Here is a 27,899-nt window from a genome sequence, read left to right as displayed (position 1 = left end):
CACTAACATTTTCATCCCTTCATATCCTCCAAACACTACCGTCCACACTCCATGGCCTCCTAATTCGACATGAACGCCATCTCCACCTTCGCCGCCACCGTCATCGCCGAATCCGCCACGTCCATGTGCGGGAACGCATGGATGGATTCCCACGTGCGGATGTCCGTTGGCTGTGCACTCTGGTGCACATGGTTCATCGTCTGCGTATCCTTGGGCGATGGCGCGGACGCTGGCGTACGTATGGACTTCGCCTGATCTATTCGGATGTGCCCGTGCTCGACTCTCCCCATGACTGCTGGTGATATTGCAGTTGGCGCACATGCGGATATACCCGTCGCGCCGGGGCGCAGCGACGATGGTGAGCTCGCCATCGGTGCCGCGCCAGCAGTACCGGCCGTGGTGAATGCGCCCATGGTGCACTCGAGTATTGTGTTCTTGGACTTGACTTTTAGATCGATGTATTGCACTCGCCGCGTCCCGTTATTTGTACGAGCAGCCTCCGAGTCATAGTGTCCGTCATATCTTGTTGCATTAGCCGTTGTATTGTGGTAGTCTGCTGTGACTCGTCATATGTACTATCGAATGTATAAGTTTGTATTGTAAAACGCGCTCGCCGGACCACGCTGTCTTTCGACAAAACAGTTTCATGATAGACATCCTCAGGGATGTGTTGGTGATCGTACTGCCACACTTTGAACTTAGCTCAGTTGCCGGCGGTAGTACAAGGGCGGCAGGAGTCGTTAGCGTCCACTTCGGAGCGCACAGCTTCTCTCCCATTATAGGCAGGTCTTCTGCACCTTCTCCTTCTCCCGGTGCGAGGACGACACGTTGTGCTGCATCCCCCGGATGGTCCGCCGCGAGCTACCGCAGCACACACGCGAGGTGTCCCCGTGTGCACTCTGTGCGTAATCTCGGGCGTGCGGAGCGACAATTGTGGGAGATGTGCGATCGCGCCGTCCCAGGCCTGTGGGGTATAAGGCGGAGGCTATCGCGCGTCGACTGATCATCTCTCCCTCCCTCTCTATCGCACTCGCTCGATCGTTCCCTACTGCGTCAAGATGGGGAGTAAAGGCGGAAATAACAGAAGCACTAACAGTAGACTCACCTCCCCGCCCGGGGGCGAGGGCAAGGACAAGGTGCGCGCAGAGACTCACCATCTGGCGATCTTAGTAGGATTGATCAGGACACTCAGGCTGCCGGGCCCGATCCACCCACCCCGCCTAAGAGCCCCGAACAAACGAGGGCCTCACAGGCAAACAGCACGACGGGAAGGTCGACTCCGCACCTGAGGCTGGACACATCTTCCAATGCAGGACCCGGCCCTTCAACGTCGACCGCGGCGGGTACCACCGCAGTGCCGCCGACATCGGTCGTTGCGACGCATCAAACCACCAAGGCCATCAATGACCTCCTCAATGCGATGCAGCAGACACTCGGGGCACTCGGCAATACGTTCGATGTGCTCGGGGAGCAGACGTTGAGTGTGGCAACCTTGGGCCCAGCGGTCGACGCTGTGATTAAAGTGAGCTCTGCGTTCTTGCGCGCGATATACTGTGGGATCTCACCTAACGCGTCTTCAAGATCGAGAAAGTGCGCAAAAATGTGCAAGCCCGGCACGAGGCACAAGATGCGGCGATGAAGAGTACCGAGGACGGCGTCAAGGAGCAAGTGGCGGTCGCCATCCGCGAGAAGCTGCGCCCTAAGGTCGACCAGCTGGTGGCCGAGACGGTCGCGCGTCATGTTCAGGATCGGGTTCGGGAGGAGGTACGCACGTTCATTGGTTTCTGGGTCGTCTGTGGGGGCTCACACTTGCGTGCGTATTCGTAGCTGCGCAAGCAGGTATCCCAGAAGCTGAAGGACGAGCTTGAGGAGCACCGTCGCCGCATCCTCGAGGTCAAAATCGCCCTTGTCAACGCGTATGTACTCCTTCCATCACCGTGATAGCCATCCTGATCAGCGTTTGTCCTTCATGATATGTTCGACGCTCACAGCGAGGCGGTGCGCCACAACGCCCACATCCCGCACGAACAGTTTGATCAGCCCCTGCTCCGCCCGCTGCTCCGCCCCTTCGCAGTCGGGGCGCCGCTCGGCACCCCGGACGGGGCCGCGAACGGCGCCGGGGATACACGGTTGACGCCTCAAGACAAGAAGAAGGACGGCGGCAAGAACGCCAAGAAGAACGGCGCGGCGAACGGGAACGGCAACGGGGCGGGCGCGAGTGGGAGCGCGAACGGCACGGCGCCCCGCGATGCTCCTGCTGGGGTTGACGTGGGGGTGCCGTCGCCGCTGTTCCCGAGGAGTGTGTATGATTTCCGGGCGATGGAGGCGCGGCCGGCGCGTCAGCTTGTGCTCGATTATGGGCTTGCGGGTGGGGATGGACAGGACGAGGAGGACTGGGACGATGACGCGTCGACGGTCAAGGAAGAGAAGGAGACTGGCAAGAAGGGCAACGCGTCGAAGGAGGACAAGGCTCCTAAGACTGAGACGCCGAAGCAGAAGGAAGACCGCGAGAAGAAGGAGGCCGCGCGGGAGGCTGAGCGGCAGGCCAAGTTGTACGCGCGCGAGGTTCGCCGGGCGGCGCACCTTAACGAGTTCATGAGGTTCATTGGGGTGAGTTCATTCTTCTCGTGTCCTGTTTTTGTTTGTTTCGTTGTTCTCGATCACGCGGGAAGCTCGCGTCGGGAAGGACTTTTTGCGCCGTCGCGTGATCCCGACCTGCTGAAACATCGCAAGGGGGAAGTGATGCTCCTCGACGTTGGGCGTTCTTCGCTCACGTCGGCGCCGATGGCTTTCCCGCTTTTCCTTCTCGCTTGCTGCGGCGTCACCTGCCTGTTGCATTTTGTCAGAATAATTCTCTGGGACAATACACTGACGTTTTCTTTTCCATCTCCTTTTCCACTCTACCTCCTTCCGCCGTCGCGCGTGCGTATATGCGCCGGTCGCGATCTTCCCGGTCCACTCGTGCAAACACATCTCCACGTCTGGTTCATGCGAACGGATGTCCGTGGGCTCCGCCGTACTCCTCGCCTGGTACGCGGTGTGCACCTCGCTTGGCGACGGCGCGGACGCCGGCGCGCGGATGGAATTTTCGTCGTGATCGTGTCGAGCAGCTCGGCCGCTTGGCCCTGGAGCCGATGCCTCTGAGGAGGGGCGCGAACGGCGAGGTGGTGGTGCAGAGTCGGCTCAAGGAGCGGTCGCAGTAGATGTTTGGGCTGTGGTAAGCGAGCGTGTGCCCGCGTCGTATCTTGTATTCTTGGATGGTGGCTGCTGTACCGGTATCCTCGTCGTGTTGTCTGTAACATCTTGTTGTACTGTTCTCGTGTTCTCTGTAGCGTCGTGGTCTGTCATGTTGTTGTAGTTGATGTATACTTGCATACGTTTCAATCGTTGTCTGTCGTCCGATGTGTCCCGGATGCTGCTCGAGTTTGCCACATCTAGCCTGGGGAGACTCGGATTCTTGGTAGGTGCGCTCCCAGGAAAAAATCGAGGGGGCTGTCGCGACACAGTACTGCAAATCTGGAGTGGTGAATAAAGATGTGCTAAGGGTTGCAGAGAGTCAGGAAAGCCCAATCAAATCGAAAAGCGAAGGGTCGCGCGACGCGATCGGAGATCTGACGCGGCTATGGGCGCCTGTTGCACGTGCGACGCGTCAACGAACCAGCGCCTCCGCGTCTCTTCGTTCTGTGCCCCGACTGCCTGACCTCGACGAGCACGCTGTGCGGGATGGAGAGCAAGAAGCGCACTCGCTCGCAGACGACGCTCGACGCCTTTGTCTCGGTCAACCTCGCACGCTCGCCGCTCAAACAGGCTAGGTCTGCGCTCCGACACACGCCTCCCCACCGCCCGGCCCCGCCACAGCCTCACACCGACTCCCGTCCGCGCTCGCCATCGCCAGACAGCGCGACAGAGGGCAAGCTCAAGCGGCCTTTGTCCCCAGGCAAGGATGCTGCCGTGCACCACGAACGCGACTTTAAGCGAGCTCGACACGACTTCGCCATCTTTCCACGCAGACCCAGTGCGCATGCGAACGACCATCCACCACAGCAGTCCTCGTCCGCGTACCGACGCGCTGTCTCTGTCCCTGCTATCTCTTCTGTCGTGCCCCTCCTTGATCTCAACAACGTTCCGCCCTCTCCCCGCCGATCGCCTACCAAGTTCCGCATCGCGTCCGTTCCTCCAGAATCCAACCCGCCCGAGCAACCTTTGCCGGCTCTACAACTAACAATCCAGCCTCCATCTCCCTCTATACCTCTCAAACCCGCGTCCGTGTCCACGGAAGACAAATCACCTAAATTGTCGTTGTCGGCTTTGCAAGTAACACAACTATCGATCCGACCGCCGTCGCCTTCTATACCCCCGGAACCGCAACATGAGTCCCCGTCGTCACCCTTGTCTCCGCTCTCGCCCCTCCCACTGACCGAGGACGAGCTTATGCCCGTCGACCCCGCCCCTGCTCCCTCTACTTCCTCCTCCACATCCACCTCCGGGTCCAAGTCCACACCTATGCCGACGTCCGAATCGCGGCCCAGCCGGCTGCCTGTGTCGTCCATCGTGGCTCGGATGAAGCCCAAGACACCGGCCCCAGCTCCAGGGAAGAAGGCGCGGTCGAAGACGTTCGCGCCGTCGGTGAGGACGACACGGAGCACCGCGCTGCGGCAGAAGAAGGTCGAGGAGGAGGCGAAGACCAAGACACATCGTACGTCCCCTCTCAGCTCGGGCTCGGTCCCAGATCCTTTCCCTTTCATTCTTTTCTCGGCGCATATACTCTTCCACGCGTACATGGAGCAGCAGTACTGACACGCCGTAGCAGCCCCAGGTCCGAGCGCGACGCCCCACCGGCGGCGCTCCATGTCCCTCTCATCCTACGCCCAGCCCACCGCCGCGTCCTCCGCGAAAGCGTCGCCCGTCAAACCCGCCTCCTCGTCCCGCCCGTCCTCCATCGCGCCCGCGCCGCCCTCGGGCGCATTCACCTTCACCGCCGCCCCGCGCATGTCGAACCTCGTCCCTGGAGCTGCTGCAGGGCCGTCCAATAGCAGCAGCAGCAAACCGCGTCCGGGGAGCTCCAACGGCACGCTGCAGCTGAACTCGAGCCTGTCGACGCTGAACCAGGCGCTCGAGCGCCTGAACGCGCCTGCCCCGACGCGTCCGAGCACGAGTATGGGCTTCCACCGCGATCGGCCCGCGAGCGGGAGCGAGGATGAGGGAGACCGCGCGCCGTTGCGCTCGAGTACGGGCGAGAGTGGACGGCCGGGGAGCGCGGGAGCGGGGAGGGCTGCTCAGCCACTACAGGCGCATGGGAAGGAGGCGAAGAAGACGAAGACGATGGGGAGCATGAAGCAGACGACGCTCATGCTGCCGCCGCCGCTGCCTCCGCCCGACACAGCCAAGGCGCGCGCGAACCCGCTGACGGAGAAGTCTGTGCCGACGGCGAATGCGCGAGAAGATCAAGCGGAGGGAGAGGAGGCGAAGGATCTGAGGGAGGACGCGCGCAAGAAACAGGTGAGCCTCGCACTCGCGCCGAGCATGGGCAAGCTGCGCACCAGCCTCGGGTTCGCGCTCCCGCCCTCGACCCCAGTCGCGCGCCCCGCTCTGCCCACGCCGACATCGAGCGCCGCAAGACCGAGCACGGGCGCCCTGCCGCAGAGTCAGAAACGCGTCTTCCCGGCGGCGACGCCGTCTGGCGGGCGCGCGCTCTTCAGCGGGGTCCCCACGCCCTCGGGCTCGGGCTCTGGGATAACGAAGATCGGCCCGCCGACGGGCGCGGCGCGTACCCTAACTGGGGCCGGACGCGGTGGGCTGGCCTTCGGTTTTGGGGGGAGAACGAGCCTCGGGATGGGCATGGGCGCGCGCAGGGGCGGGATGGCGACGCGGGTGCTGCAGCGCGCGAGCAAGAAGAGCTCGCTCCCGGTTGTGATTGGCAGTCCGGTCAAGGGCGGGGCGCGCGCGGAGGTGGGGGAGGACGTGATGGACGTGAGCGAGGAGGGTGAGGGAGAGAAGACGACACAGGAGAAGATTGGGGATTGGTTGAGGAACGCGAGCAAGGACACGCTGCGTGACTTGGGGCATACGGAGGAGGGCGGGGATGCTCAGCCAGGGCAGGAAGGGCCGAATGGCGCGAATGGCGCGGTCGTCGATGGGCAGCCGTCGTCGGACGCTGCGGGCCCGCCGCCGTCCTCCGAGGGCGAGGGGTCCGCCGAGAGCGCTGAGAGGGAGGCGGAGAGGGAGCGCGAGCGCGAGCGCGAGGCGAGAAGGAACGCGAGCCGACGCGCGAGCATGGCGAGCCAGCTGCTCTCGCAGAGCCTGTCCGCGCTCCCGGACACCCCGCCTGCGCTCGCGGCCGCGAAGGACAAGGGCAAGGGCCGCGCGGTGAGCAGCTCGTGGCCGCTCCCGGGCGCGGTGGCGGAGGGTGCGGCGGGAGCGGGAGAGATGCCGCCCCCGCCTGTGCCGCCTGCGCGGGCGACGCGGCATAATACGCGGCTGGCGACGGGCGCGCTCGCGAGTCCCCCGGAGGCGAAGGGGAAGGAGCGGGAGAGGGAGCGGGAGAAGGAGAAGGGCGTGCTGGATAGCCCCGGGGCGTTGGCGGTGCTGAGGGGGTGCACGATCTTTGTGGATGTGAGGACGGAGGAGGGGGATGATGCGGGTGGGCTGTTTGTGGATATGTTGAGGGGGCTTGGAGCGAAGGTGCGTTCTGCGTGCTGCTCTGTGGGTCTGCGGGGGTGACGCTGACTGGATGAAGCAGATGGCGACGAGGGTCGGGTCGCGGTGCACGCATGTGGTGTACAAGAACGGGCTGATGAGCACGTTGACGCGATATCGGTGAGTTTCATTGTTTCTACTGTCCGTGCGCTGCGCTAACGGCGCGTCTCGGTAGACTGGTAAAGGACCCAAAGCCGCTCGTCGTGGGCATCGCGTGGGTCGTGGAGTGCGTCGAGAAGCGCACGCGCGTCGACGAGACGCGGTTCCTGGTCGACCTCGCCCTGGCAAACGTCGCGGGGGTCAATCGGGTGCGTCTCTTTCTTTGATTTCGTCCGCCATTTTGCGCATGTTGTTCGGGTGTTGACGGGGTGTTGTGTGCAGCGCCGGAAGTCGATGCTCCCGAAGAGCATCTTCGCGTCGCCCGGGGCGGACGGGAAGACGGTGGGCGGCGCGGGCGCGGGCGCGGCAGCGTCGCCCGCGTCGTCGGACTCGTCGTTCAGGGCGAGCGGGCCCCCGGCCGGGATGGGCATGCGGGGCGGCGCAGGCGACCGCAGTGTGGAGGTGTCTTCGCGTGGGTCTCCTTTTTCCTTTTTGCCCCGGTGCGGCTTGAAGTGCGGGATGCTGACTATTATCCTGGGTGCACAGCTACGGGCCTCGCGGGGGACGAGGACGCGGACAGCAGCATGCAGTCGAACGGCGTCGGTCTCGCACATGGGCGCGCTGGCGGGGACTTGGACGACGAGGAGTCGCTCCCGCCACTTGAGAAGGCGCGTCGAAGGCGGAGCATGCTGCCTGCGCGGTAGAGCTTGGGGCGGAGGGCGTGGATGGCTTGGTCGTTGAGCGGGGGCGTGCATTTGGCGCACGGTGTATGAATTGATGATTAATGTGACGGTGGCATCTCATATACTTCGTACATACTACAGCAACTGTTTCTTCCTCGTTTTCTTTTATGTCATGAGCGGTCTCCCATAGGCAGTGTTGACGTGTGGGCTTGTTCAGACCGTTCCGAGTATCCTAGACCTAAAGTAAGGTAGGCTTAGTGCAGACTCGACTATGTCAGGACTTGGTAAGGACATCGGGATGGCCAAGGTTTGATTTTTGATTTTCGCTATTTTGATGCACACTGCAGCTCATGTGGCATATTATTACTGCAAAGTGGTTGTGGGTGGTCCAGTGGTTCACTGAGTCTTCTGCTGGGCACTTCTAGTGCACTTAGGATATGTTTTTGAGCAATCATTGAGACACAGGGCTGGACATCACCATCGGCCCAAGGCCAAAATGCTGGCAGGCGCTCATGAGCCTTCACAATGGAGCTAAGTGGAGGTCGGCCCCTCTCTCTCTGCTCTCTTCCCTGCTGCTCCTCTCTTCTCTTTACTCTCCAGCTGTCCCTCCCAAATCATGGAATGCGGCAATGACCCTACTGCACTAAAGCAAGTGGACCACAATCAGGGAACAGATGGCCAAGGCCCAGGGCCCGAATGTAAGAACCCGTAGGTTCTACAGTATGCAGACCTGGATGGGTCATACATGGATGAGTCTTTGTCCTGGAGTAAAGAGACAACTGTCTCCAAGTAGTGATTTGCAAGGCCCAGCCTCAGGCCGAGCCCTAAGTAAGCTGAGCCGAGCCAGGCTTTGAGGTGGTTTAGCAAGGGCTTATTGACAACCTCAAAGCCCGGCCTGAAGTGTTGCTAGGCTGTGCAGGGCCGGCAAGCTAGGGCCTCTGTTACTATGCTAAATGGGTGTCCAAATAAGGTATGTTCTTGGTCTGCAGGGTCAGAAGCAAGGAAATTTTGGTGTCAAATCCAAGTGGCGAGAGTGTGAGGGCTGATATTGCCTTTGAGCTGGGTTAAACAAGTCCTAGGACAGAGGCATGCTTGTGTGGCATTAGCGCCAGGCCATTGCGAGTCCCACTTCAAGTGCAATGCTCGCTTGCTCCTTGTGGTTTCTGACTGACTGACAATGCATTCTATGTGTGTAAATCAAGCTTCAGAATCATTAGCACATTTTTAAACTTATATAGCTTTGCAACTCTGAGCCCCGGTTTAGCCGAGCCGGGCCCAAGCCGGCCTTGAGCCATAGCATAGGGCCCAGCTTGCAGTCAGGAGAGGCAGGAGCCCCCATAGGCCAGGCCCAAGCCCCGTCTTTCAGGCTGAGCCGGGCCCTGCAAGTCACTATCTCTGAGGTTCCTGGAGACTGGACGTGCAGGTGCGCTTAGATTAGATTGCAGGCCACATGTATCTTTATGTAAGCATACAGCACCCAAGGTTTGGAGAACGTACGCATATCCGGAACTCCACCTCCCCCCACTCCCCCCCTCAGCTCCCCCCACTCTCCCCCGGGAAGTGCCAGTCATTAGGCGCCCAAGAGCCAGCGGTTCCTGGTTCATGTTCGTGAGGTGCTCTACTGGTACCACCACGCTCCTGCGCTCCTGCCCACTACTGTACTAATCGGACCATAGCAGGGCATCACAGGTCACAGAGGCTCCCCGCCCCGCAATTTCCCTGGCTGTCCTCAGTCACAGAGGCCGCCGCTGGCTGTGACATATGGATCTCTGGCCCAAAAGGGTGTAGGTGCCCAAATGTTTCGCTCCCGCCGCTGCTCCGCTGCTCCGCTGCTGCGGTCCACGGTCACAGCACAGGGCCCCGGAGTCCCGCTATGTACCTTGGGTGTCACTGGTCACACCCGGGCCCGCTATGGTCCAATTAGTACAGTATTCTATGTTCGTATAATGTTGACTCTTCACTCTCTGGTGGCTGCCGTCTCTACTGCGCCTATGGCAATGTCTCTCTCTTTCAGTACACTACTCGCTTTTATTCGTCTCTGCAATGTCCTTCAGCTGGTCATCCTTCATCGTCTGCCTTCATCCTGGAACACCAAAGCCACACCCGCCGCGCTTCCGCCCTACATCCTGTCGTTCATCAGTCATCATGTTGGTGCTCCCGAGGAGTGCATTCAAGACACTTGGTCCGCTCTGGGCATATGGATATGGACACTGGGTGGGTCTTTGCTCTGTGACAATACAGAGCCCGCAAACACGGAGGATGGTCACTGGGAGGATGTCGACTGGCTGCTATGTACGTGCACCCCAGGATATCTCTACCACTGTTGTCTAACATTCCACAGCCGAGAATATGCTCTATCCGGAGGTTTGTGTCTGCACAAACCCGCACTGCAATCACCATGGTCAGCTGCTTCGCATGTGGGATCTGCCTACTCGTGTACAAGTGTTCACCCTCACAAAGGGCGCATATGACACTTACAGCGTCCAATTAACTTGCAAAGGTATGACTGTCATGCTCACCATTGACGCAGGCTCATGGAGTTGTGGCTGCGCAGGATGCCACTTGATATACTATCCAAACTATGTGGTCATCGGGAGTGTTTGTCAATACTACATTGGCATTCCTGACTTCATACAAGTATCAGGCCATAAGTACATTGCCCGCGACATGCTCGAACACTTTACGACCCTCTCTGTGCTGTCCTGGAACTTGTCTACCAACACCGCCCACATCTACCATGAATCCATGTCCCGGCTGAACGAAGACTCACAGAAGGAACCCCGTTTCCATCTCCGTCCGTGTCACACCTCTGACGGCTTCTATATCCTTGCACTTCTGCACAACGCTTAGACCTATGGTGGTTTCCTTGACATACCCCATACCGGGCATCAGAAGGACTGACTCACGCAGGCGTTGGAGCGCTGCAACGAACACATTTGTCAATCAGGCCAGCCGGAGTATGTGCACTGGTGCAACAAGTGTGTGCGTCGCTTTGACGATGAAGACAGCGTCTCTCGTAGGTCCCTAGTAATGCTCCCTGTAGCTGTCTGCTCATGTCTCCTTGCAGGCTTTGTCGATTGCGTGATCACAGACGGTATCAACATAGGACGGCTGTGTTGTGGTGTCCGTCATTGCACCGGCACACTCAGGACTCCACAAGATCTTTGGTGTGCCACCCACCAAGCTCAATGTACATTCTGCGTTGTAGAAGGCTGCTGTCACCATCATTGTGATGGGCACCGGACCTGCACGCTCCACGGGGGTGTTGAGGAGCATCATGTGGCCACAGGAAAGGCGATGTTCACGCTGCGCGCACGGCTCCAACGTGCTCAAGTCGCACATCCGACGGATGCTCTTGAGCCTGATGCACCTGTTACGATTGATGAGGAATGAAGAAATCGTTTCTTATGGGGTGAGCTTCCTGCCAACTCGCGTGACGCCAATCCGACCCCGTGGGAAAAAATTACTTACCCATCATTAGCTTTCTGATAGGTGCCACATACAAAATTTTGTAATGCTCACAGGGTTAGGGTTGGATTCCAATAGCACAGCTTAGGGTTAGCCTTAGAGCAGTTCTAACACGAGCTCTTACCACATGTAAAGCCTCTCCCTGGGCGCTTGTGTAACCCTACCTTGCACAGCACATGTGCCCCTCACTGCCCACTGCTGTATATGCCTATAGGCTATGCTCTGTATCAAAACATGACTTTAACACATGATATAGTGTAGCTCAAGCACTACACCCTTAGTTTCCTTTCAGAGCTATAGTCTGGTAGTAGTAGTTATATGCCATATGCCACTACAAGAGGCTAGTCAGCTATCAGTTGAGGTGTTATGTACTGACATATAGGGTGAAATCTGTTTTTGCATTCCATCCATTATTGCCAGTCACTGAACTGAGGCAATTGAGGAAATGAACTCATGCATGCATCCTGGCCTGGAATACATAAAAGGGTAAAGATGAGGTATGTCTTGAATTTAGAGTGCAATTTGAAACAAATGGAAGCCATAATAGCACCATGATGCAGTGCTTGTAAAGAGCTTCTAGATGAGGTATAATATATGCTATATGGATGAGAAATGTTGAAATAGCAAAGGAAATATTGTCATTGTAAGGTTGAAATTGAGGTATTTCCTTTTTCTATTCTAGAAATTTGCGTCAATTAGGACCATAACAACACCATGTTGTAGAGCTTGTAAAGGGCTTTCTAATGATATATAATATGTGCTTTATGGATGAGAACTGGTGAAAGTGCAAGGGAAATACTGCTAAGAAGCAGCTGCTTTTCATAAAATTGTTCTCAGGACAACGAGTGCTAGTGGATCGCACTGGCCCAGCGTGATCTACTAGCACCCATCGGACTTCACCAAATCACGCCTTGGGCGCTTATTTGGCCGATAGGATCAGGCCCTATCAACCCTTCTTTAAAATGCATTTGTTGGCCATTGATACATTATGTAGGGTATATATGACCCGGAAAACACCTCCATTGTATAGAGCTCAACCAGCGAATTCCAATGGTACATACACCATTATTTATTGGTAACCAGGGTACCTCATAAAACACAATTTGGTGTATTTTTGTATAACTCTATTGCAACTCGTTGATTATCTGCTGTGAAGGCCAAGCATTGACTAGATGGATGATTTTATATTGTAATAGTATTCTTTGTATAGGAATACACACACTACAAGAGACAGAATGTACATAGCATCACAATTGGCAGAATTGTGGACTCAACACCTGTTTGAGTCTTCTGCTTTGCAGGAGGTCTTGAATTTAAACACTACAGCAATAAGATAAAAGGCTGTGATTGTCACCATCAGGTAGAGCTCTTATATAGCTTTCTGATGGTATATAACACATCTATATTTGACAAAGGGATAGCAGAGGAATCCACCCATCTGCACTTTTGTAGCCCATTTATCAATGATGCTAGTCAGATTGGAGCGGAGATTGAATCCTGCCGCCCGGCATACGCCTGGGTCGAAAATCCGACCCAGGCGTATGCCGTGCGGCACGGTCACGTGACTCTACTGTGACCTGCTTGGCTCCAAGTCTTTATGTATGCCAACTTCACACAATGTTCACCAAATCTAACAACTGTGGTATCACCAGAAAGCTATGGATCAGGAGAATATAATGGGGTTGTTTGTATTCTGTTGTGAGCCCATCTGAGGGAACTACAAGCCAAACAAATCCCTATAAGTGACACTTGGTGACAATATGTCACTAATGGGGGATTGAAGTGGGTCTATATCAATGTATTACTGAGCAATATATAAAGTGTCATATACTGTCAGATTCAGGAAATTGAGCTCTACACAATGGTGTTGTTTGTAGGTCAATAGGGTGCCAATTGAAGGCATAAAGTGGAGTAAAAGGATGTTCAGGTCCAGATAATGCAGTTCCTTTAATGCATTGCCAGCACTATCTTCTGCCCTATATAATGAAATTGTCCTGCAATATAATAATGAAGCTAAATATATGAAGTAGTGAGTATAAAGACTAGTTATTGTGCATACACTCTGGCAACAACCTTCAGCCACAATCAGTGTTTGGTGCATCAAAGCTTGTGTATTCAATATAAATCCATGATTGTACCACCATTAGATGCACATTGAAACACCCTTTCCAATGATATATAAATGTCCTATGTTGTGGTGAGGAATGAGCCAACGGGGGGCAAAATGGGTTGCAGCTGTGGCTGAGAACAAACAAGACCACAGTTGGTGGCAGGGGAACGCAGCTTAGCGTTCCCCTGCCACCAAGTATGGTCTTGTTTGGTTCCCAACACAAATGCCTCAATATCTTAGCCCCCACTGGACCATATGTCATGAAATATATATCAACAGAAAGCTATGAATGAGCAGATTCCATATATACAAACATAATTTGAATGTGACCAATGCAACTGCCACTATACACAAGACAAGATCCTATTAGTGCCACAATTGGAAAAAGCGCCCATGGCACATGACCTGATGACATCATTGCCTTCCCCCAAGTGTTATATATCACCAGGCTCAGAACTTCAATGTCTATTAAGTGGTGCTGTTTATATGGTTATTACATGAACCTAGAAGGAGCTCAGAATATCATGAATGCAGTATTACAGGCTGTTGCACTATATTTAGCAATCTGATCAGGTGATATGGTTACACAAGATAGAGCATACAGATAATAATGGAAGCCTAATAAGATTATCACTCTGCTGAACATTGCCCTGTTGCCTTTTGAAAATAGTGCATAGTGTAAGCATCTGAAATATCATCATTGTAAAGTGTATGATCCACGACGGGCAAACGCCCGTGGCTCTGGTCCAGAATAGGCTAGGAATATGACCTGAATTGGTCTCCTGGTTCAGGACCGGAGACAGGCTAGGAGCCCAGACAATGGCGAACAAAGCGCCACTCTAATGTGAGTTGTTATCCGATAAGTAAATTTACTAACCGGGATTCCGGACCTGAACCAGTCTGGTAACAGGAGACCAGTTCAGGCGCTGTTCCTAGCCTATTCGGGACCGGAATTTGGGCCAATGCCCCTCGTGATCAAGCTATTCATTGAAGGGCTTGTTCATTGTCTATCTGATTCATTTTAAGCCATGACAGTACTTGCAAATATCAATGTCTTCCTGGGCAAACTCAAAAAATCAGCAATGGGCTGTAATGAGTAAACTCTCACCTGTAAATTGCCTGAGCTTAAGAGGAAGCCTGTAATGCTAGAGAATCAGCCCTGCTCAATATAGGAAAGGAGTGACTGTCATGTAACATGGATAAGACTACATCTATGATATAGTAAGCCAATAGTTTCACTTTATTCAAGGCTTGGGCACAGCAATGTTGATTACCATGGGGCTTTCCTAGCTGGGCACAGAGGTCAGATAACAGAAGTTTGGATTGGATCAATAGCTGAATGTGACAAATGAAGTGGAAAAGAATACTGGATGCTTGAAAACAAATACATCTGAAATATTGATCAGATATAGTTTGTATGTGTGATAAAATATTGATTCACATTGTCCTGCATATTGTGATTGGATGAAAGTGGTGCAGTTATAGCACATAATATACATCAGTGCTTATGAATCATCTGCACTGTGTGAAGGACACTATCGTCTCACATCTGCTAATGTACTTCTGCACTGGCTGTAAACAGTTTATTAGTATATTTTAATATCCAAATTGCATACACTAAACTTGCGTACATCAATAGGGTGAATCACTCAGAAAATTGTGATGTGTTGTTGCAGTGCTTTTGACACTAAGACATGCAGTATTTCTGTACTACATAGGAGTATATATTACTCCTATTTAGATAGCACAAATACCAGAGAGCAAATAACAAATGGCAGTTTGATTCAATGTCATTGAAAAATTCATTCTCATCAATCGGACCTGCCAGCCATGGCCCTCTCCACCCAAGTTGATGAAGAGGTTGAGGCTACCGTGCCCAGCCCTTGTCCGGAGAAGTCGGGTGAGGGAAACTATTGTGTCCGTGCCCACTTTGGACATCAATGGACGCATAATGAACAGCTCATCGTCTGTCCCTGTGGCATCATCACCTGCCAGGAACCTTTTACGGATCTGAGACGGTGCCGCAAGTCCTGGTTTGTTCAACTGCTATTACAATGTGAGTGCAGCTAACATGATTGTAGGACATGCTCAAGAAGAAGCACCTGGTCCCGGGGTCAATGCCCAAGTATGAGGTTGCTCTTTACAGAGTTAACTGTCGGGACAAGATCAGAGCTCAGTGACATAGCGGAGTTGCTCGAGACAATCAACATAGCCAAGTCTGCAGAGTGGAGAGTGGGAATGGAGTTACACAATGGCAGAGTAGGGACGGTATGTGGGAGGGAGCGTGCTGTTGGTGGGGTGTATGCCGCAGGCGTAGAGGGATACCCATATGCAGGCAGGCAGGCAGGACCCCCGTACATCATGCCGTTAGCAGGTACACCCAGGGGCAGCGGCATAGCTGTGATGGCACATTTCGGGTTGCCAAAGTCTTGCGCTCTGATGGTCCTAAGACAATATTTAGTAGACAATACATAAACTGCCAGCGAGACCTACTGCGTGCAGGGGAGAGGGACAAAACTCTGCTTGCCCGGGGAAAGCCTAGATTCTCATTGTTAGAGCAAGCTATAATGGAAGGTAAAAGGAAAACGTACGTCTTAACCTTCTTCACAGGAGAGATTCTGGGTAATGTTGTGTTAGTATCATCGTAATCAACACTGATGTTTGCGCACCTATCATCCTCGGAGTCCTCAGAGTCCACCCTAATTGGATGATCAGTATGACAGTATAACATATAATAATAACGTGGTACACTTACTGCTTGGCACACTTAGCAGGGGTGGACTTTGGCTTGACGGCTCTGCCACGACCGGCCTTGCTGTGGCAAAGTATTAGATGACAGATAGCAGCAACACAGCAGAGTAATAACACTCACACAGGTGACGGAGTCTTCGGGGTAGACGGTGGGCTAGAATTGGCAGCACGGCTGCGTCTGCAACATACAATATTAGAGAAGCACAGCATAAAGTGAAGACACATACCCAATCTTTGGGGTCAGCTCAACCTCCTGGCAGCTGTCTTCTTCGTCATCGCTGCATGCAGTGTTAGATTTGCATGGGGCTGATGTCGCATATCTTACCTGATCGTCATGACATCCGCAGAGACACTTTCGTTGTCACTGTAAGGATACCCTTCAGAACTGAAGCACATTGAACAAAAAACCATGCAGAGCAACATACGAGGTGTTGTCAGCAGCAGCCTCCTCCATGCCAAGGTCAGACTCTGTCTGGATGTCGGACTCGTCGGAGGCTTCCTCGGCGTCGCTGTCAATGGCCCTCGCTGCCTTGCCACGGACAGTCTTCCCTCAAAGGCAGCTCAGAAAATTGTGATGATAAGACAAGAGCGATACTCACTTAGTGGCAGACACCACTGGGGCCTTGCGAGCAGGAGCTGCGGTCTTGCGCCCTGCAGCAGCCTTGGCACCTTTAGCCTGAGCCGGAGCAGCAGCCTTCTTGGCGACAGCCTTCGGACTGCAGAAAGGAGTATACCGCAGCAATATAGTACACACAAAAGACACTCACGCCTTTCCACTGGTGCTAGCAGTGACACAGGTGCGGGTAGTATGTCCGGCCATGGGGATAGATGGTGGGGTGGAGAAGTGGAGGGGGAAAGTAAAAGAGGCTGAGAAGAGTGTTGGGGAGGGCTCGAGGTGAGGAGGACTCTGCCTGGTTCTGCTGCCCTCCGGCCCTTTTATCCTTCTCAGAAGTGGGGTTCGGCGATATCGCCAGAGTTCTGGGACCTCGCTGTGCTCGCTTACCAGTGTTGGGGACAACGTGTTCCATTCCGTGATGAGTGCCCTCCCGTGAACGCTGCCTGCAGAGCGACACCCCGTGCACCAACTCTGTACCCCCCATACCAGTGAAATTGCATACATATGTACCAGAATACACGGTGCATCCATGGACACAGTAGGCGCACCTTTGTCAGGATCCTGTCTGTGCAAGACTTGTGGAGTGGTGGTTTGAAATTCACATATGTGGGTGCAAATTTGAAATGGCTGCGCTGATGCAGCTTCTGGGAACTAGGATGGGCATCCCCAAAGTCCCAGCCGGTCTCCTGTCTGCTGTCAGCTCACAATTGGTGAGGCGAGCAGTGTGATGGTGAGAAAGCCGGACATTTCTCCCCAAAGGCGGAACATGCCTGAATGGGACATTGTCAAGAGCGCATGTCGCAGTAGGTCATGACTTGTGCTGACTGCTGCTTCTTTCCTTCTTGACTCTCACCAGAAATCATGTCCTTCCTCACCCACCTCTATGGGAATGTTGCCAAGTACCGTGAGTGTGTGCATCGACCAGGCCAACAGAATACTCACCAAATTTACTAGAGGCTCTGCTCCTGGACTGCATGAGCAGGAATGCAGAGTCGGCTCCTCCATTCATGCAGCTTTCAAGCCTGTCCAATGTCAGTGCCACTGCAGTCTGTTTTAAACACCCCTGACCTGTTTGACAGCCTGCACGTCTTGTCAGCAATGTCGAGATACTAGAGCAGCGGGATGGCAGATTGCTTACGCTTATTCAACAACAACCATCCCGCTCCACTAGTGTTCACCATGGGTAAACCCCCGGGTACCGCCAGCCAACCCGCACCCGTACCCGCGGCAGGGACGACCCACGGACCCTCGGGTTGTGGAGGGTACAGGTGTAGGCGCCGGGTACGAGGGTATCACGGGTCCTATACCCGCGGCGGGTTACCCCCGGGTTAGGGCTAATTCCACTAAGTCCAAAACACACAGCTGGGGCAGGCAGAACGAGTCGGCGGACACATTCATTCACATACAACACGATAACATGGTGCTAGGTACTACCATAACCCTACTCGCTGACGGTCTCGAGTGACAGAACGTCACTGAGACATCCATCCTCATCGACGGTGTTGCGGACTGCCGTAATGCCGTCGCGCGCCTCGATGGACTTGTTGTGAGGGACAGAGCATGCGCCGAGGTCGGCCATACGAGCGGGGTGACTCACGCGCCAAGCTCTAGATGCCTGGAATCTGAGAGTTAGTGAACACATGTCGGCAGGAAGATGCGTGCGCGTACTCACGCGGTACTCCTGCTTGGCCCAGTCTGTGATGAGCGCCAGGTGGCACTCATCCGTGAGGCCTTTGGTGCGCGCGTACACCTCGAGCTTGTTGATGAAGCGAGCCCAGTCGGACTCGTGCTCAGCCGAGGCGGTCTGCTCGCTGAAGTGGATGAGAGTGCGGGCGAGACGGCACATGATATCGCGCTGCCGTTCGGTGACACCAGCGGGGATGATGCCATGGCCGTTTGGGGCATCCAAGACCTCGAGCCACCCCTGCCAGTGCTCGCGCGACGTCATAAGGTCACTGTAGACCTCCGGAAGGGTGAACTGCAGAAGAGGGGCCTGTCAGTGTATGTACATACCTACAAATACAACGTAGTACTCACATTGACTTGGGCGTCCTTGTCCTCCAGGCGGGCGACAAGACTCGTAAAGTGCCTGTGGTTTGGGCTCGTCCACTCATCAATAGTCAGCATGAGCGTGGGGAGATAGGGCTCCTCGCCCTCGTTGGTTGCCGCCTCAGGCCCTGTGTTGTCATCCGTGGGGGCGTCATGCTCCTCGACGGCATGCGCGAGCTCAGCGGGGGCAGCTTCGGTGGGCGCGTCGTCCGGTGCGAGCATAGCAGGAGGGGTTGGATCAGGCTGCATGGGCGGAGAATGGGACGGGGCACAAGTACACGGCGCGCCGTTGGACAGGAAGATATAGGATCGCAATGCTCGCCATGATCAGATCCGGCTCCGCGGTAGATAGGTACGGTATGCGCGCAATAGAACATGGTCGTGGTCGATGGAACTTGGCCGTATATTGGCAGATCATGTACCGCCGCATGTCGTGCACAACACGGCACCGATCGAGCGCACTGCACTGCAGAATAATCAGTACATGCCTGTAAATGGTTAGTACACAGTGGGCACAATGCAGAGTGCTCATAGATAGTTATCAATCATGGTGGATGGTGCATACAGTACTGCAACACATTGCTCAGAAACATCAGACAGAATGAGTGCGTACAAGCTACCGGTAGTGGGAATTAGATCAGCCCTTCCTCGTCGTTCTCGCCGTCCTCGCCGTCCGGCTGTGCCGTGACTGCCTTGAGGTCGCCAATGTCGATGAGATCGTGCTCGCTCCAGATGCCAAGGCACATCGCTGCACGTGTCGTCTCGGTGGTCATCCTGTTCCGAACGTGCGAGAGGAGCACCCTCCCGCGGCTGAAAACGCGCTCCACATCGACCGCAGTTGCTAGAGCGGAGTGTCAGTATGGAAGAACACAAATTAGAAAGGATACTACTCACTGGGGATGGTGAGATAGTCGATGGCCATGCGGGAGAGGCGGGGATAGGCCTTGCGACGGTCCTGCCACCATTGGATGGGGTTTGTTACCGGCACAGGGTCGGAAGCGAGGTATCGCTTCAGCTCATCCCCTTCTTCAACGACAGGTCCGACAAAGGGCAAGTTGTCGAACATGTTCGATGACTTGCCCTTCTTTGACGACTCACCCTTTGCGGTAGCCTGTGCGCGAGCCTTGACCCTTGATCCCTGCAGTAGCAGGTCAGTTCTCTGTATATACGTAGGAGAAATTACATACCTGGGAGCGCGACGGGCCTGGCGCATTGTTGACGTCCATGCCGCTATTGTCCTGCTCGTCGCTGTCATCCTCAAAGTCATTGTCGCCGTCATTGTCGCCTTCCTCGATGTTGTCTTCGGGCTCAGGCACCTTAGTGTACGAGGTGTCGAACCGATTACGCACAATTTCCTCGGCGACTTCGATCCACTGAGGCTCCCAGCCGGCCTTCTTGAAGTACGTGTACTTGTAGGCGGGATGCAGCACTGTACAAGAATGATTAGCGGTTAGAAGACTTCAAGAACGTTCACACACGTACCCATAGCGATGCGATAGGCCTCCGCGCTATCTGTCAGCTCGTAGTACTTGTTCAGGGTGCGTTTGGCGATGCCCATGGCGGTGCGGATGGCATAGTCATACTTAGTGGTTTCCCGGTGCTTGGTGCCAAGTTGGAGGTCGATCATATCCATCGCCGGGATGACAGTGGCAAGGTTAGGCGTGCCACGCGAGAAGAATGCGGTAGCATCTTTGAAGACCTGCAAGGAGGAGGGAGGAGGGGAGGGAGGAGAGAGGTGAACGAGCGTCAGCACAGCGGTATCGTGGCAACTCAAATAAGGTTCAAACCTTAAGCGTGTCAGCCAGCTGGGACACGATCTCCCACTCCCGCGTTGTCAACTCGAACTTGCGCAAGCCCAGCTCCCGGTCTGCACACACCGTATCGACTACGACACAGTATTTAATCGCGAAGATCAACATGTCATAGGTCGAGTTCCAGTGCGTTGACACGTCCCTTGGCATCACCCTCTCGGGCAGCCCAGCCTCTGCGACTCGCTTCTTCCATGCGGGCAGGAGAATCGTGCTGGAGTTGACGATCTTGAAAGCCAGACGACGGATCTACAGGAACAGGTGAGCTAATCCATACAAGGCCAATTGTGAGGCATCCGCACCTTGGTCAGAGTCATACGCACAGGACGCATGCGCTCCTGGAACTGAAGCCGCTTCGCATCGGTCATGGCGGCAATCTCGTCGACCCAGCCATCCTCATCATCCGCATGGAGCGCAGAGAGAGGGTTGAATGTGTCTCCGGTGTCATCAGGTACGTCGGCGGCATCCTGTGCCTCGTTCTCCGCCTCCTTGCTATCGGCTGCCAGCTCATACAACTCGCGGTCCTGCTTGTCGATATTTTCGGTCGCCTTGGCCTTAGGGACGTCAAATTGGCGAAGCATCGACTTCGCAACAAGATTAACAACATGCGCAAAGCACCGAATGTGCCCGATCGAGCCCTCGAACTCGACAACATTGAGGCCAAGTGTATCAATCATGACGTCGTTGTTGGAGGCGTTATCGCATGTCACGCCGAGGATCTGATAGCTCCGGTAAGTCATCATACACCTCGTACATCTGCTACAAGCATTGCTGACCTTGTCTTCGATGCCGAAGCTCTCCAGGACGTTCTCGAAAGCGGCCGCCAGCGTCAACCCGGAGTGCGACTAAAAATGACGGTTAGCAAAGACATGGGTGGTGAGCAGATAAGTAGGTACCTTGGGCACCTCTACGAGGTTGAGGAGCATACTGATGGGCTCCCCGCGCAGGACAAAGTGCACGCTAATGGCAACAAACGCGCGATGATTTGGGGAAGTCCAGGCGTCTGTGGTGAAGCTGAGGCGCCCATCGTACTCCCTGAGGAGGTGCCTGATGCGCGCCCGCGTACGCGTGTACACTTGTTTGATGTTGCGTGCTACGGTGGTGGGCGACGGGACCCAATAGCCCGGACGTCCTGTCTTCATGAGGGAGAGAAAGCCTCGATCCTTCACAATCAAGAATGGCCGCATACTCTCGGTCACCCATCGGACGATCTCGATGCTATCAATTGCTCAGCTGACATTCCACAGATACAATGGATCACTTACCGAGTCTCGGAGCGAGTGTGCGTGCGGTGAGAGTACAAAACTGCCCCTTTCTTCCGCCTGAACACGACTGAAATGTCTCCGTCTTGCAGCACCCCCGTCACCAGCTTGCGTGCTTCTTCGACGTTCAAGGCCTCCTCGGCCCGCTTCAAGACCTCCGGCCCCCAGCACTTACGTACATGGCGGCGGAGGTTGTTCGTCAAGGACCTGTTGCCCTTGTCGAGGAAGCGGCGACAGGTCTTTTTGCACCCCTTGGCCATGCATCGGAAGAGATGCGTACGCCGGCCATTGACATATTCGATGATCGGGTCGGGGTGGTAGAAAGCATACACGGGGGACGTCCATTTCACTCGGAGTCGTTCTGTATGCGCTAACGTCAGCTTTACCAGAACCTGCGAAACTAGTCAACACGCACCAAGCTCCTCTTCGGAGTCCTCATCAACCTCGTTGGCTGTGCTCCGCCCCTTCCCCTTCCCCTTCTCTGTGCCCTTCCCCTTCTCCGCGCCCTTCCCCTTCTCCGCACCCTTCCCCTTCGACTTTGGGCCGTCATCGACAAGCATGACCTCCTCGCGCTCAAGCTCGGCCTCCTCCTCCTCTTCGGACCGGCAGGTGGTCTTGCGGCTCACATTCGAGCACAAACTGGCCTCGCGCGACACCTTGGAACCTCCCGACGGTGCGGGGAGGCCCTCGTTGTCCGTCGCTTCAGCGGTGTCAGCGATATCTTCGTGAGGCTTACCCTTATCGGCACGAGCATTGACCTGACCGCTCTCCGCAGTACGCGCCTTTTTGGGCCCAGTCACGCCGGTCGACATCATGGTGATGCGGCGCTTCTTGTCGTTGCGCGGGGCGGTGGAGGCGGCGGCAGAGGCAGCAGCGGAGGCGGTGGACTTCGTCATAGCGGCAGGGTAGATAGCAAAGGGGTTGGGTTTGAGAGTAGAGCGGGTAGGTTTGTGAGTGAGCAAGGGAATGGGGATGCGCCTGACATGGGCACGGTTTAAATATTTCTCGTTGACTAGGGCAGGCTTGACAACGTTGCGCGAGGAGGAGCCAGAGCCAGCTGCCAACAACTGGCAAATCTGAGTGCGGCAAGGTCCCATCATGGCCGGGGCTCGGAATAAATATATTATACGCTCTGTTGCTCAACGCGGTGTGCGCAACACAGCGCGCGTTAGTATCAAGACACAGCCACATGCTGCCTCCGGGCGTTCAGTAGGTGATTAGATAAGACAGGTCAAGCGCGGGTTGTCGTGCGGGCACAGGTACGGGTTGTATGTACTGCGGGCACGTAAATCTCGACCCCTACCCTTACCCGCTATACCCCTACCCGTAACCCGCCACGGGTGCCCGTACCCTTGGTGAACACTACGCTCCACCCCTCCCGAGGAGCTCATGCTGCGTGTGCAGGGTTTTCTTGTTGAGTCTACTCTGCCTCCTATCAGGCGTAACCAGTGAGTGCTTGTACCCATCTCTCGTCAGCCAAGCATCAACAGTTGTGTCAGACTCCCATCAAACCCGAACCGGCTCATTGATCTCAGGCAAACTGTAACTGTGAGCGGCCTGGGCGTGGAGCCCTTTGACGGTGCAGTCAGTGCAGTCATGACCATCTATCAGCATTTTTGTGCGCACCTTGTCGGACACAATTTGCGCACCTGGAGCACATCACATCTGGAGAACCACCTTACGCTTTCCTTTGGGAATCGGTACCTCACTGCTTCAAAGTTTGCTGAAGGCGAACCACGGGGTGATCTCAGCAATGTCGTGGACCCCTTCTATATTCTGCAGCCCCGTCTCACCAGTCAGGTCCATCTGCAAGAGAATGTGGTTGAGTACTGGGAGCAAACAGTGACAGAGAACCAGGGCAGGTGTGTTGTTAGTGAATGTTTGCAATTGTGTTGATCTCTGACAGTGATCAGTTCCTTCCGCCGCATCAAGCCGGATGTAATCTTCCCCGGCACCATGGTTGAACTCCAGATTGCCTTTGTGGCTGTCAAGGTTGGGTGTCATGAATATATATTCCTGCCGAAGCTGTGGGCGATTTGTGTCCTTAGTCATGCAGTGCAATTGGTAATTAAGGTGTCTCTGTTTAACCTTCACCATGCTCATTACATGCAGGACTATAACTCATTGGCCTTGAGAGATCTAAGCCTATGTGCTGTCTCGCCACTCAAGAAGGTCAAGCGCAAGGTGGGGTATGGAGAGCAGGAAGAGACAGGGATGGAGGAGTCACGTTGGCAGCTGAAGAGAATGTCCTTGCAGGATGGTGGTGTTAGATGCGCAGATGAGCCTACGTCTGATTAATCAGTCTGGTATTACAAGTTCATATATCTCATGTCTGTGAACTATGAGTGAACCTGTCATGTCAATGATGGCAAATCAAGTTTTGCTAGTATACAATACAAGAAAATACTCGGACTCCAAAGGAACGGTCAAAGTCATATATATCTAGGAAGTGTCCATCCCTTCTAGCGCCTCTTTGGGGCCTTCTTCTTCTTCGCGTTCTTCGCAAGCTCCTTCTCAAATGCCTTGACCTTTCTCTCCACATGCTGATACTTGCATAGAAGGTGCTCGAACATGATAGGATCAAATGTCATTTGGGAACGTTCATCGGGGGTGAAGGAGTCGTGGAGGGAGTTGTAGAGGTTGACTGCAGCACTCTGGATAACATCGACAGAATGCTTGTTGGTGGCTGAGTGGAGAAGTCCAAGGGAGCTGAGACCAGAGACAGCGCCTTTGGAGATCTGATAGATGATTGCTCCCATTTCTGTGATGTCAGGCATCTTGACCTGGCCCGAGTAAATGAGATCTGAGGTGATGAGGGATGCTATGAGGGGACCAATACCGTGCAATTTGGTGAAGAACTTGTGGGCCTCAAGATATTCCACCCGCTCCCTATCGCCCAACAAAGCTTTCCACCCCTTCTCTGCTGCAAAGTAAGCCTCAGCAAACTTGAGCTCTTGGTTGCGTGCAGTCCCGTAGGCGTTGAGGTTGCAGACGTAGAGAAGAAGGGCACAGCCAGTGAGCTTCAAAGACCCGGAGAGGTGGTTGATTTTGGCTTTGAATGAAGCATAGTCCCAGAAGAAGAGATTGCGAAAGCTGGTGGAGTCCATGAGCTTTTCAGACCAACTTGACCGGTAGGAGAGAGCGCGCCAGCAGATATGACTTCCCAAAGCCCCGGGCTGACCAGCACGCTCTGGATCAAGGAAGGTACACTTGTCTCGAGCAGCCAGGACCTGTGGAGCATGTTGGCGGAAGGGGAGGAAGAAGTTGAGGTCTTGAGAGACTACAATTTGCCAAGGGCTCTCGCAGTTATCCTCCTGAACTTTGTCTGATGAAAGGAAGATAAGGAGGGAGCGGATGAACGTCTCGAGAGTCTTGGCAGCGGTGGTGGTTGGAGACAGGGTGGAAACACGGCTGCGCGGGGAAGAACCTGAGGGACCAGCCTCCAGTTCCATCACATGCGGACGGGGAGCAACCGCTGTACTCCCGCTGAGAACCTGTTTCCAGTTCTCACGGTAACTTTCCAGCTGTGTGCAAATCTGCTTGTACAACTTGGCCTCAACTGAGTCAGTGTTGGCCAACAGGAGACGTTGCAGGTCCTTGAGGAAGTCATTGAGCAGGTCAGGTTGGAAGTTGACGGAAGTGAGAGTGCAATCATTGCCAGAAAGACAGGTTGCACGTGCATTGCGGAAGGCTGCCCAGATTCCCGGGAGAAGAAGAACATCAGAGCCAAAGGTCATGACCAGATGGCGCACGAAGGTACCTTGAACTCGGCTCATATCCCGGGATGGGTAGCGGAGCCAAGTCCACAAGGTTTTGTGAGCGATGGAGATAATGCACTTCTTGCACGCGCTAGACTGCAAGCGTCCACTGATGGCATGGAAGTTGACCACAGGATCATCCTGAAGCTCGAGGCCATATGAAGAGGGCTTGAAAGTAACACGCAAGTTACTCCCAACATAGGCTTGTACGTCCGCCAGAGAGTGACCAAGCCATGCTCCACTGCCAGTGACCTCCGTTGCTATTGAAGCTATAGGTAAGGACCTGTCTCTGAAGAGCGGAGAAAGCAGCAATTACTCATGTACCATGATAAGCGCTTTCAACTTGAGCCATTATTTCCACCGGTTGCATTAAACCATGAGCAGATCAAAAAATCCACCGCAGCAGGATATTTGCTAGCAGACAAGAGCAAGTTTGGAGAAAGAGCTAACAGGCAGACTCGACCTTGGCAGACATTATTCAGCGGCTTAGCACTGGGTCCATGAAACTTGGGTGGAGAGGGCCATGGCTGGCAGGTCTGATTGATGAGAATGAATTTTTTAATGACATTGAATCCAACTGCCATTTGTTATTTGCTCTTTGGTATCTGTGCTATCTAAATAGGAGTAATATATACTCCTATGTAGTACAGAAATACTGCATGTCTTAGTGTCAAAAGCACTGCAACAACACATCACAATTTTCTGAGTGATTCACCTTATTAGTGTATGCAATTTTAGTATATGCAATTTGGATATTAAAATATACCAGTATATCTGTTATAAACTGTTTACAGCCACTGCAGCAGTACATTAGTAGATGTGAGACAATAGTGTCCTTCACACAGTGCAGATGATTCATAAGCACTGATGTATATTATGTGTTATAACTGCACCACTTTCATCCAATCACAATATGCAGGACGATGTGAATTAATATTTTCTCACACATACAAACTATATCTGATCAATATTTCAGACATATTTGTTTTCAAGCATCCAGTATTCTTTTCCGCTTCATTTGTCACACTCAGCTATTGATCCAAACTTATATCATCTAACCTCTGTGTCCAGCTAGGAAAGCCCCATGGCAAATTTGTAATGTTCACAGGGTTAGGGTTGGGTCCCAATAGCACAGCTTAGGGTTAGCCTTAGATCAGTTCTAATCACAATTCTTACCACATGTAAAGCCTCTCCCTGGGCACTTGTGTAACCCTAGGTCGCACAGCACATGTGCTGCTCACTGTCCACTATGCCTATAGGCTATGTATGTTACAATTGATGAGGAACGAAGAAATCGTTTTTTATGGGGTGACCTTCCTGCCAACTCGCGACACCTCAATTGATGCCCGTGGGAAAATATTTTGAAACTCCACTAATCAGCCATTAGTGTTGAGATAGGCGCCACATACATTCTCCGCTTACAAACCCAGGGTTAGGGTTCTCCTCCATTAGGAATTTTAGGGTTAGACACTAGATTGCTGCACACAGCCACTCTGACCATCTGCTAATGAGGCTCTAATGCTTCCCAGTAGGTGTCTATGTAACCCTAGGTGGCACTACACACCTGTGGCTTCATGCACACTCAAATGCAGGCTATAACAAACATCTATATAGACTCAAACACAATGTGCATCATAGCATAAGGGTATATCTATATAGTTTACATTACTAGCAATTGTGCTAGTAGTGGTGAAGGGTCTATGATTATTCCTGCCAAGAGAGAACACTGATCACGTATTTGAGGGGTGGTTATGTGTACACATAGGACATGCTATAGTGCCATGATATATGTGATTGTATCTCTTTCATCTATGGCAGTTACTAGAGTGATTGAAACTGCAGTTTATCTACTCTGTCTTTGTTTAAAAGACTAAAATCAAAGTATTTCCTTTTTCTGTTGCCCAATGTGGAGACAATCAAAACCACAACAGTGCCATATTGTAGAGCTTGTAAAGGGCTTTCTGATGATATATTATATGTGCTATATGGATGGGAACTGGTGAAACAGCGAGGGAAATACTTCTAAAAAGCGGCTGCTTTTCAAAAAATCTTTCTAAGTACCACGAGCACTAGTAGATCGCGCTGGGCCAGCGCGATCTACTAGTGCCCATTGGACTTCACCAAATTATGCTTTGGGCGCCTATTTGGCCGGCAGGATCAGGCCCTGTGAAGCCTTCTTTAAACCGCATTCATTGGCCATTTATACATTATGCAGGGTATATATGATCCGGAAAACACCTCCATTGTATAGATATTGGCGAGCAGGTTCTGATGATATGCATATCAACATTTATTGATAAGCAGACCACTGCAGGAAATCTGATTTCGCACATTTTATACCACTTTGTAGGCCAATACTGCTCCTGTGTTGTTTATAGCCCACAGTGTGCCCAGGTATTTATGATGTGTCTACATGACATTGCTGTCTTGGTACTAGGATGACTGCAGAAACAATAATGTATATATACCAAAAACTGACAGAGATATGGGTTTAATCATGCCCACTTACCTCTTTCTGGTGTTGTATTGAGGTATTACATTGCTTGTATAGCGGAATTTTCTGGGTACACTAGTATCATAGCATCACCATTGAATAGAG

General features: G+C 53.6%; 12 protein-coding genes across 12 annotated transcripts; 6 read left to right on the top strand and 6 right to left on the bottom strand.

The window, feature by feature from the left end:
* The first annotated feature begins 1,645 nt into the window (after window positions 1-1,645).
* TRAVEDRAFT_60723 (uncharacterized protein) lies at window positions 1,646-3,214 on the top strand. Its single transcript, XM_008045097.1, has 4 exons — window positions 1,646-1,764; window positions 1,828-1,916; window positions 1,992-2,610; window positions 3,111-3,214. The coding sequence occupies exons 3-4, from the start codon at window positions 2,320-2,322 to the stop codon at window positions 3,201-3,203; spliced, it is 384 nt and encodes a 127-aa protein (XP_008043288.1). The 5' UTR covers window positions 1,646-1,764; window positions 1,828-1,916; window positions 1,992-2,319; the 3' UTR covers window positions 3,204-3,214.
* A 3,212-nt stretch (window positions 3,215-6,426) lies between these two features.
* TRAVEDRAFT_132867 (uncharacterized protein) lies at window positions 6,427-7,022 on the top strand (the record flags this gene model as incomplete). The annotated part of the gene is made up of 3 exons (XM_008045096.1): window positions 6,427-6,681; window positions 6,740-6,816; window positions 6,872-7,022. The coding sequence occupies 3 exons, from the start codon at window positions 6,427-6,429 to the stop codon at window positions 7,020-7,022; spliced, it is 483 nt and encodes a 160-aa protein (XP_008043287.1).
* A 2,793-nt stretch (window positions 7,023-9,815) lies between these two features.
* Window positions 9,816-10,328, top strand: TRAVEDRAFT_132523 (uncharacterized protein; the record flags this gene model as incomplete). Its single annotated transcript, XM_008045095.1, has 2 exons — window positions 9,816-9,978; window positions 10,033-10,328. Coding segments are annotated over 2 exons (459 nt in total), but the record flags the coding sequence as incomplete, so codon positions are not given.
* Window positions 10,329-10,559: 231 nt separating this feature from the next.
* TRAVEDRAFT_84559 (uncharacterized protein) lies at window positions 10,560-10,790 on the top strand (the record flags this gene model as incomplete). Its single annotated transcript, XM_008045094.1, has 1 exon — window positions 10,560-10,790. A coding segment is annotated over one exon (231 nt), but the record flags the coding sequence as incomplete, so codon positions are not given.
* Window positions 10,791-15,170: 4,380 nt separating this feature from the next.
* TRAVEDRAFT_52248 (uncharacterized protein) lies at window positions 15,171-16,627 on the bottom strand (the record flags this gene model as incomplete). Its single annotated transcript, XM_008044670.1, has 11 exons — window positions 15,171-15,501; window positions 15,550-15,594; window positions 15,648-15,674; window positions 15,726-15,755; window positions 15,812-15,871; window positions 15,929-15,985; window positions 16,035-16,085; window positions 16,133-16,171; window positions 16,233-16,316; window positions 16,407-16,523; window positions 16,575-16,627. 11 exons carry the CDS (start codon window positions 16,625-16,627, stop codon window positions 15,171-15,173), a joined length of 894 nt encoding a protein of 297 aa, XP_008042861.1.
* A 562-nt stretch (window positions 16,628-17,189) lies between these two features.
* Window positions 17,190-17,610, top strand: TRAVEDRAFT_52247 (uncharacterized protein; the record flags this gene model as incomplete). Its single annotated transcript, XM_008044669.1, has 4 exons — window positions 17,190-17,226; window positions 17,280-17,327; window positions 17,378-17,454; window positions 17,503-17,610. 4 exons carry the CDS (start codon window positions 17,190-17,192, stop codon window positions 17,608-17,610), a joined length of 270 nt encoding a protein of 89 aa, XP_008042860.1.
* A 254-nt stretch (window positions 17,611-17,864) lies between these two features.
* Window positions 17,865-18,721, bottom strand: TRAVEDRAFT_52246 (uncharacterized protein; the record flags this gene model as incomplete). The annotated part of the gene is made up of 3 exons (XM_008044668.1): window positions 17,865-18,038; window positions 18,096-18,401; window positions 18,461-18,721. 3 exons carry the CDS (start codon window positions 18,719-18,721, stop codon window positions 17,865-17,867), a joined length of 741 nt encoding a protein of 246 aa, XP_008042859.1.
* Window positions 18,722-19,149: 428 nt separating this feature from the next.
* TRAVEDRAFT_90508 (HAT dimerization) lies at window positions 19,150-19,493 on the bottom strand (the record flags this gene model as incomplete). The annotated part of the gene is made up of 2 exons (XM_008045093.1): window positions 19,150-19,313; window positions 19,367-19,493. Coding segments are annotated over 2 exons (291 nt in total), but the record flags the coding sequence as incomplete, so codon positions are not given.
* A 760-nt stretch (window positions 19,494-20,253) lies between these two features.
* TRAVEDRAFT_132641 (uncharacterized protein) lies at window positions 20,254-20,861 on the bottom strand (the record flags this gene model as incomplete). Its single annotated transcript, XM_008045092.1, has 2 exons — window positions 20,254-20,529; window positions 20,583-20,861. The coding sequence occupies 2 exons, from the start codon at window positions 20,859-20,861 to the stop codon at window positions 20,254-20,256; spliced, it is 555 nt and encodes a 184-aa protein (XP_008043283.1).
* A 399-nt stretch (window positions 20,862-21,260) lies between these two features.
* On the bottom strand, window positions 21,261-21,901 carry TRAVEDRAFT_76646 (uncharacterized protein; the record flags this gene model as incomplete). The annotated part of the gene is made up of 2 exons (XM_008045091.1): window positions 21,261-21,498; window positions 21,546-21,901. Coding segments are annotated over 2 exons (594 nt in total), but the record flags the coding sequence as incomplete, so codon positions are not given.
* Window positions 21,902-22,922: 1,021 nt separating this feature from the next.
* TRAVEDRAFT_84071 (uncharacterized protein) lies at window positions 22,923-23,750 on the top strand (the record flags this gene model as incomplete). Its single annotated transcript, XM_008045090.1, has 3 exons — window positions 22,923-22,990; window positions 23,042-23,406; window positions 23,449-23,750. Coding segments are annotated over 3 exons (735 nt in total), but the record flags the coding sequence as incomplete, so codon positions are not given.
* Window positions 23,751-24,004: 254 nt separating this feature from the next.
* Window positions 24,005-25,279, bottom strand: TRAVEDRAFT_23572 (uncharacterized protein; the record flags this gene model as incomplete). The annotated part of the gene is made up of 1 exon (XM_008044405.1): window positions 24,005-25,279. The coding sequence occupies one exon, from the start codon at window positions 25,277-25,279 to the stop codon at window positions 24,005-24,007; it is 1,275 nt and encodes a 424-aa protein (XP_008042596.1).
* Between the last annotated feature and the right edge of the window lie 2,620 nt (window positions 25,280-27,899).

The sequence above is a fragment of the Trametes versicolor genome (genome assembly GCF_000271585.1).
Source record: "Trametes versicolor FP-101664 SS1 unplaced genomic scaffold TRAVEscaffold_11, whole genome shotgun sequence".
Taxonomy (NCBI): Eukaryota; Fungi; Basidiomycota; class Agaricomycetes; order Polyporales; family Polyporaceae; genus Trametes; species Trametes versicolor.
Note: the sequence above shows the minus strand (reverse complement) of the source record. Positions and strands in the feature narration are given on the sequence as shown.

Excerpts from the sequence above, each read along its gene's own strand:
- TRAVEDRAFT_60723 (XM_008045097.1), top strand. The coding sequence starts at position 2,320 with ATGGAGGCGCGGCCGGCGCGTCAGCTTGTGCTCGATTATGGGCTTGCG. Across the intron at positions 2,611-3,110 it reads AGTTCATGAGGTTCATTGGG|CTCGGCCGCTTGGCCCTGGA; the intron begins GTGAGTTCATTC and ends CGTGTCGAGCAG.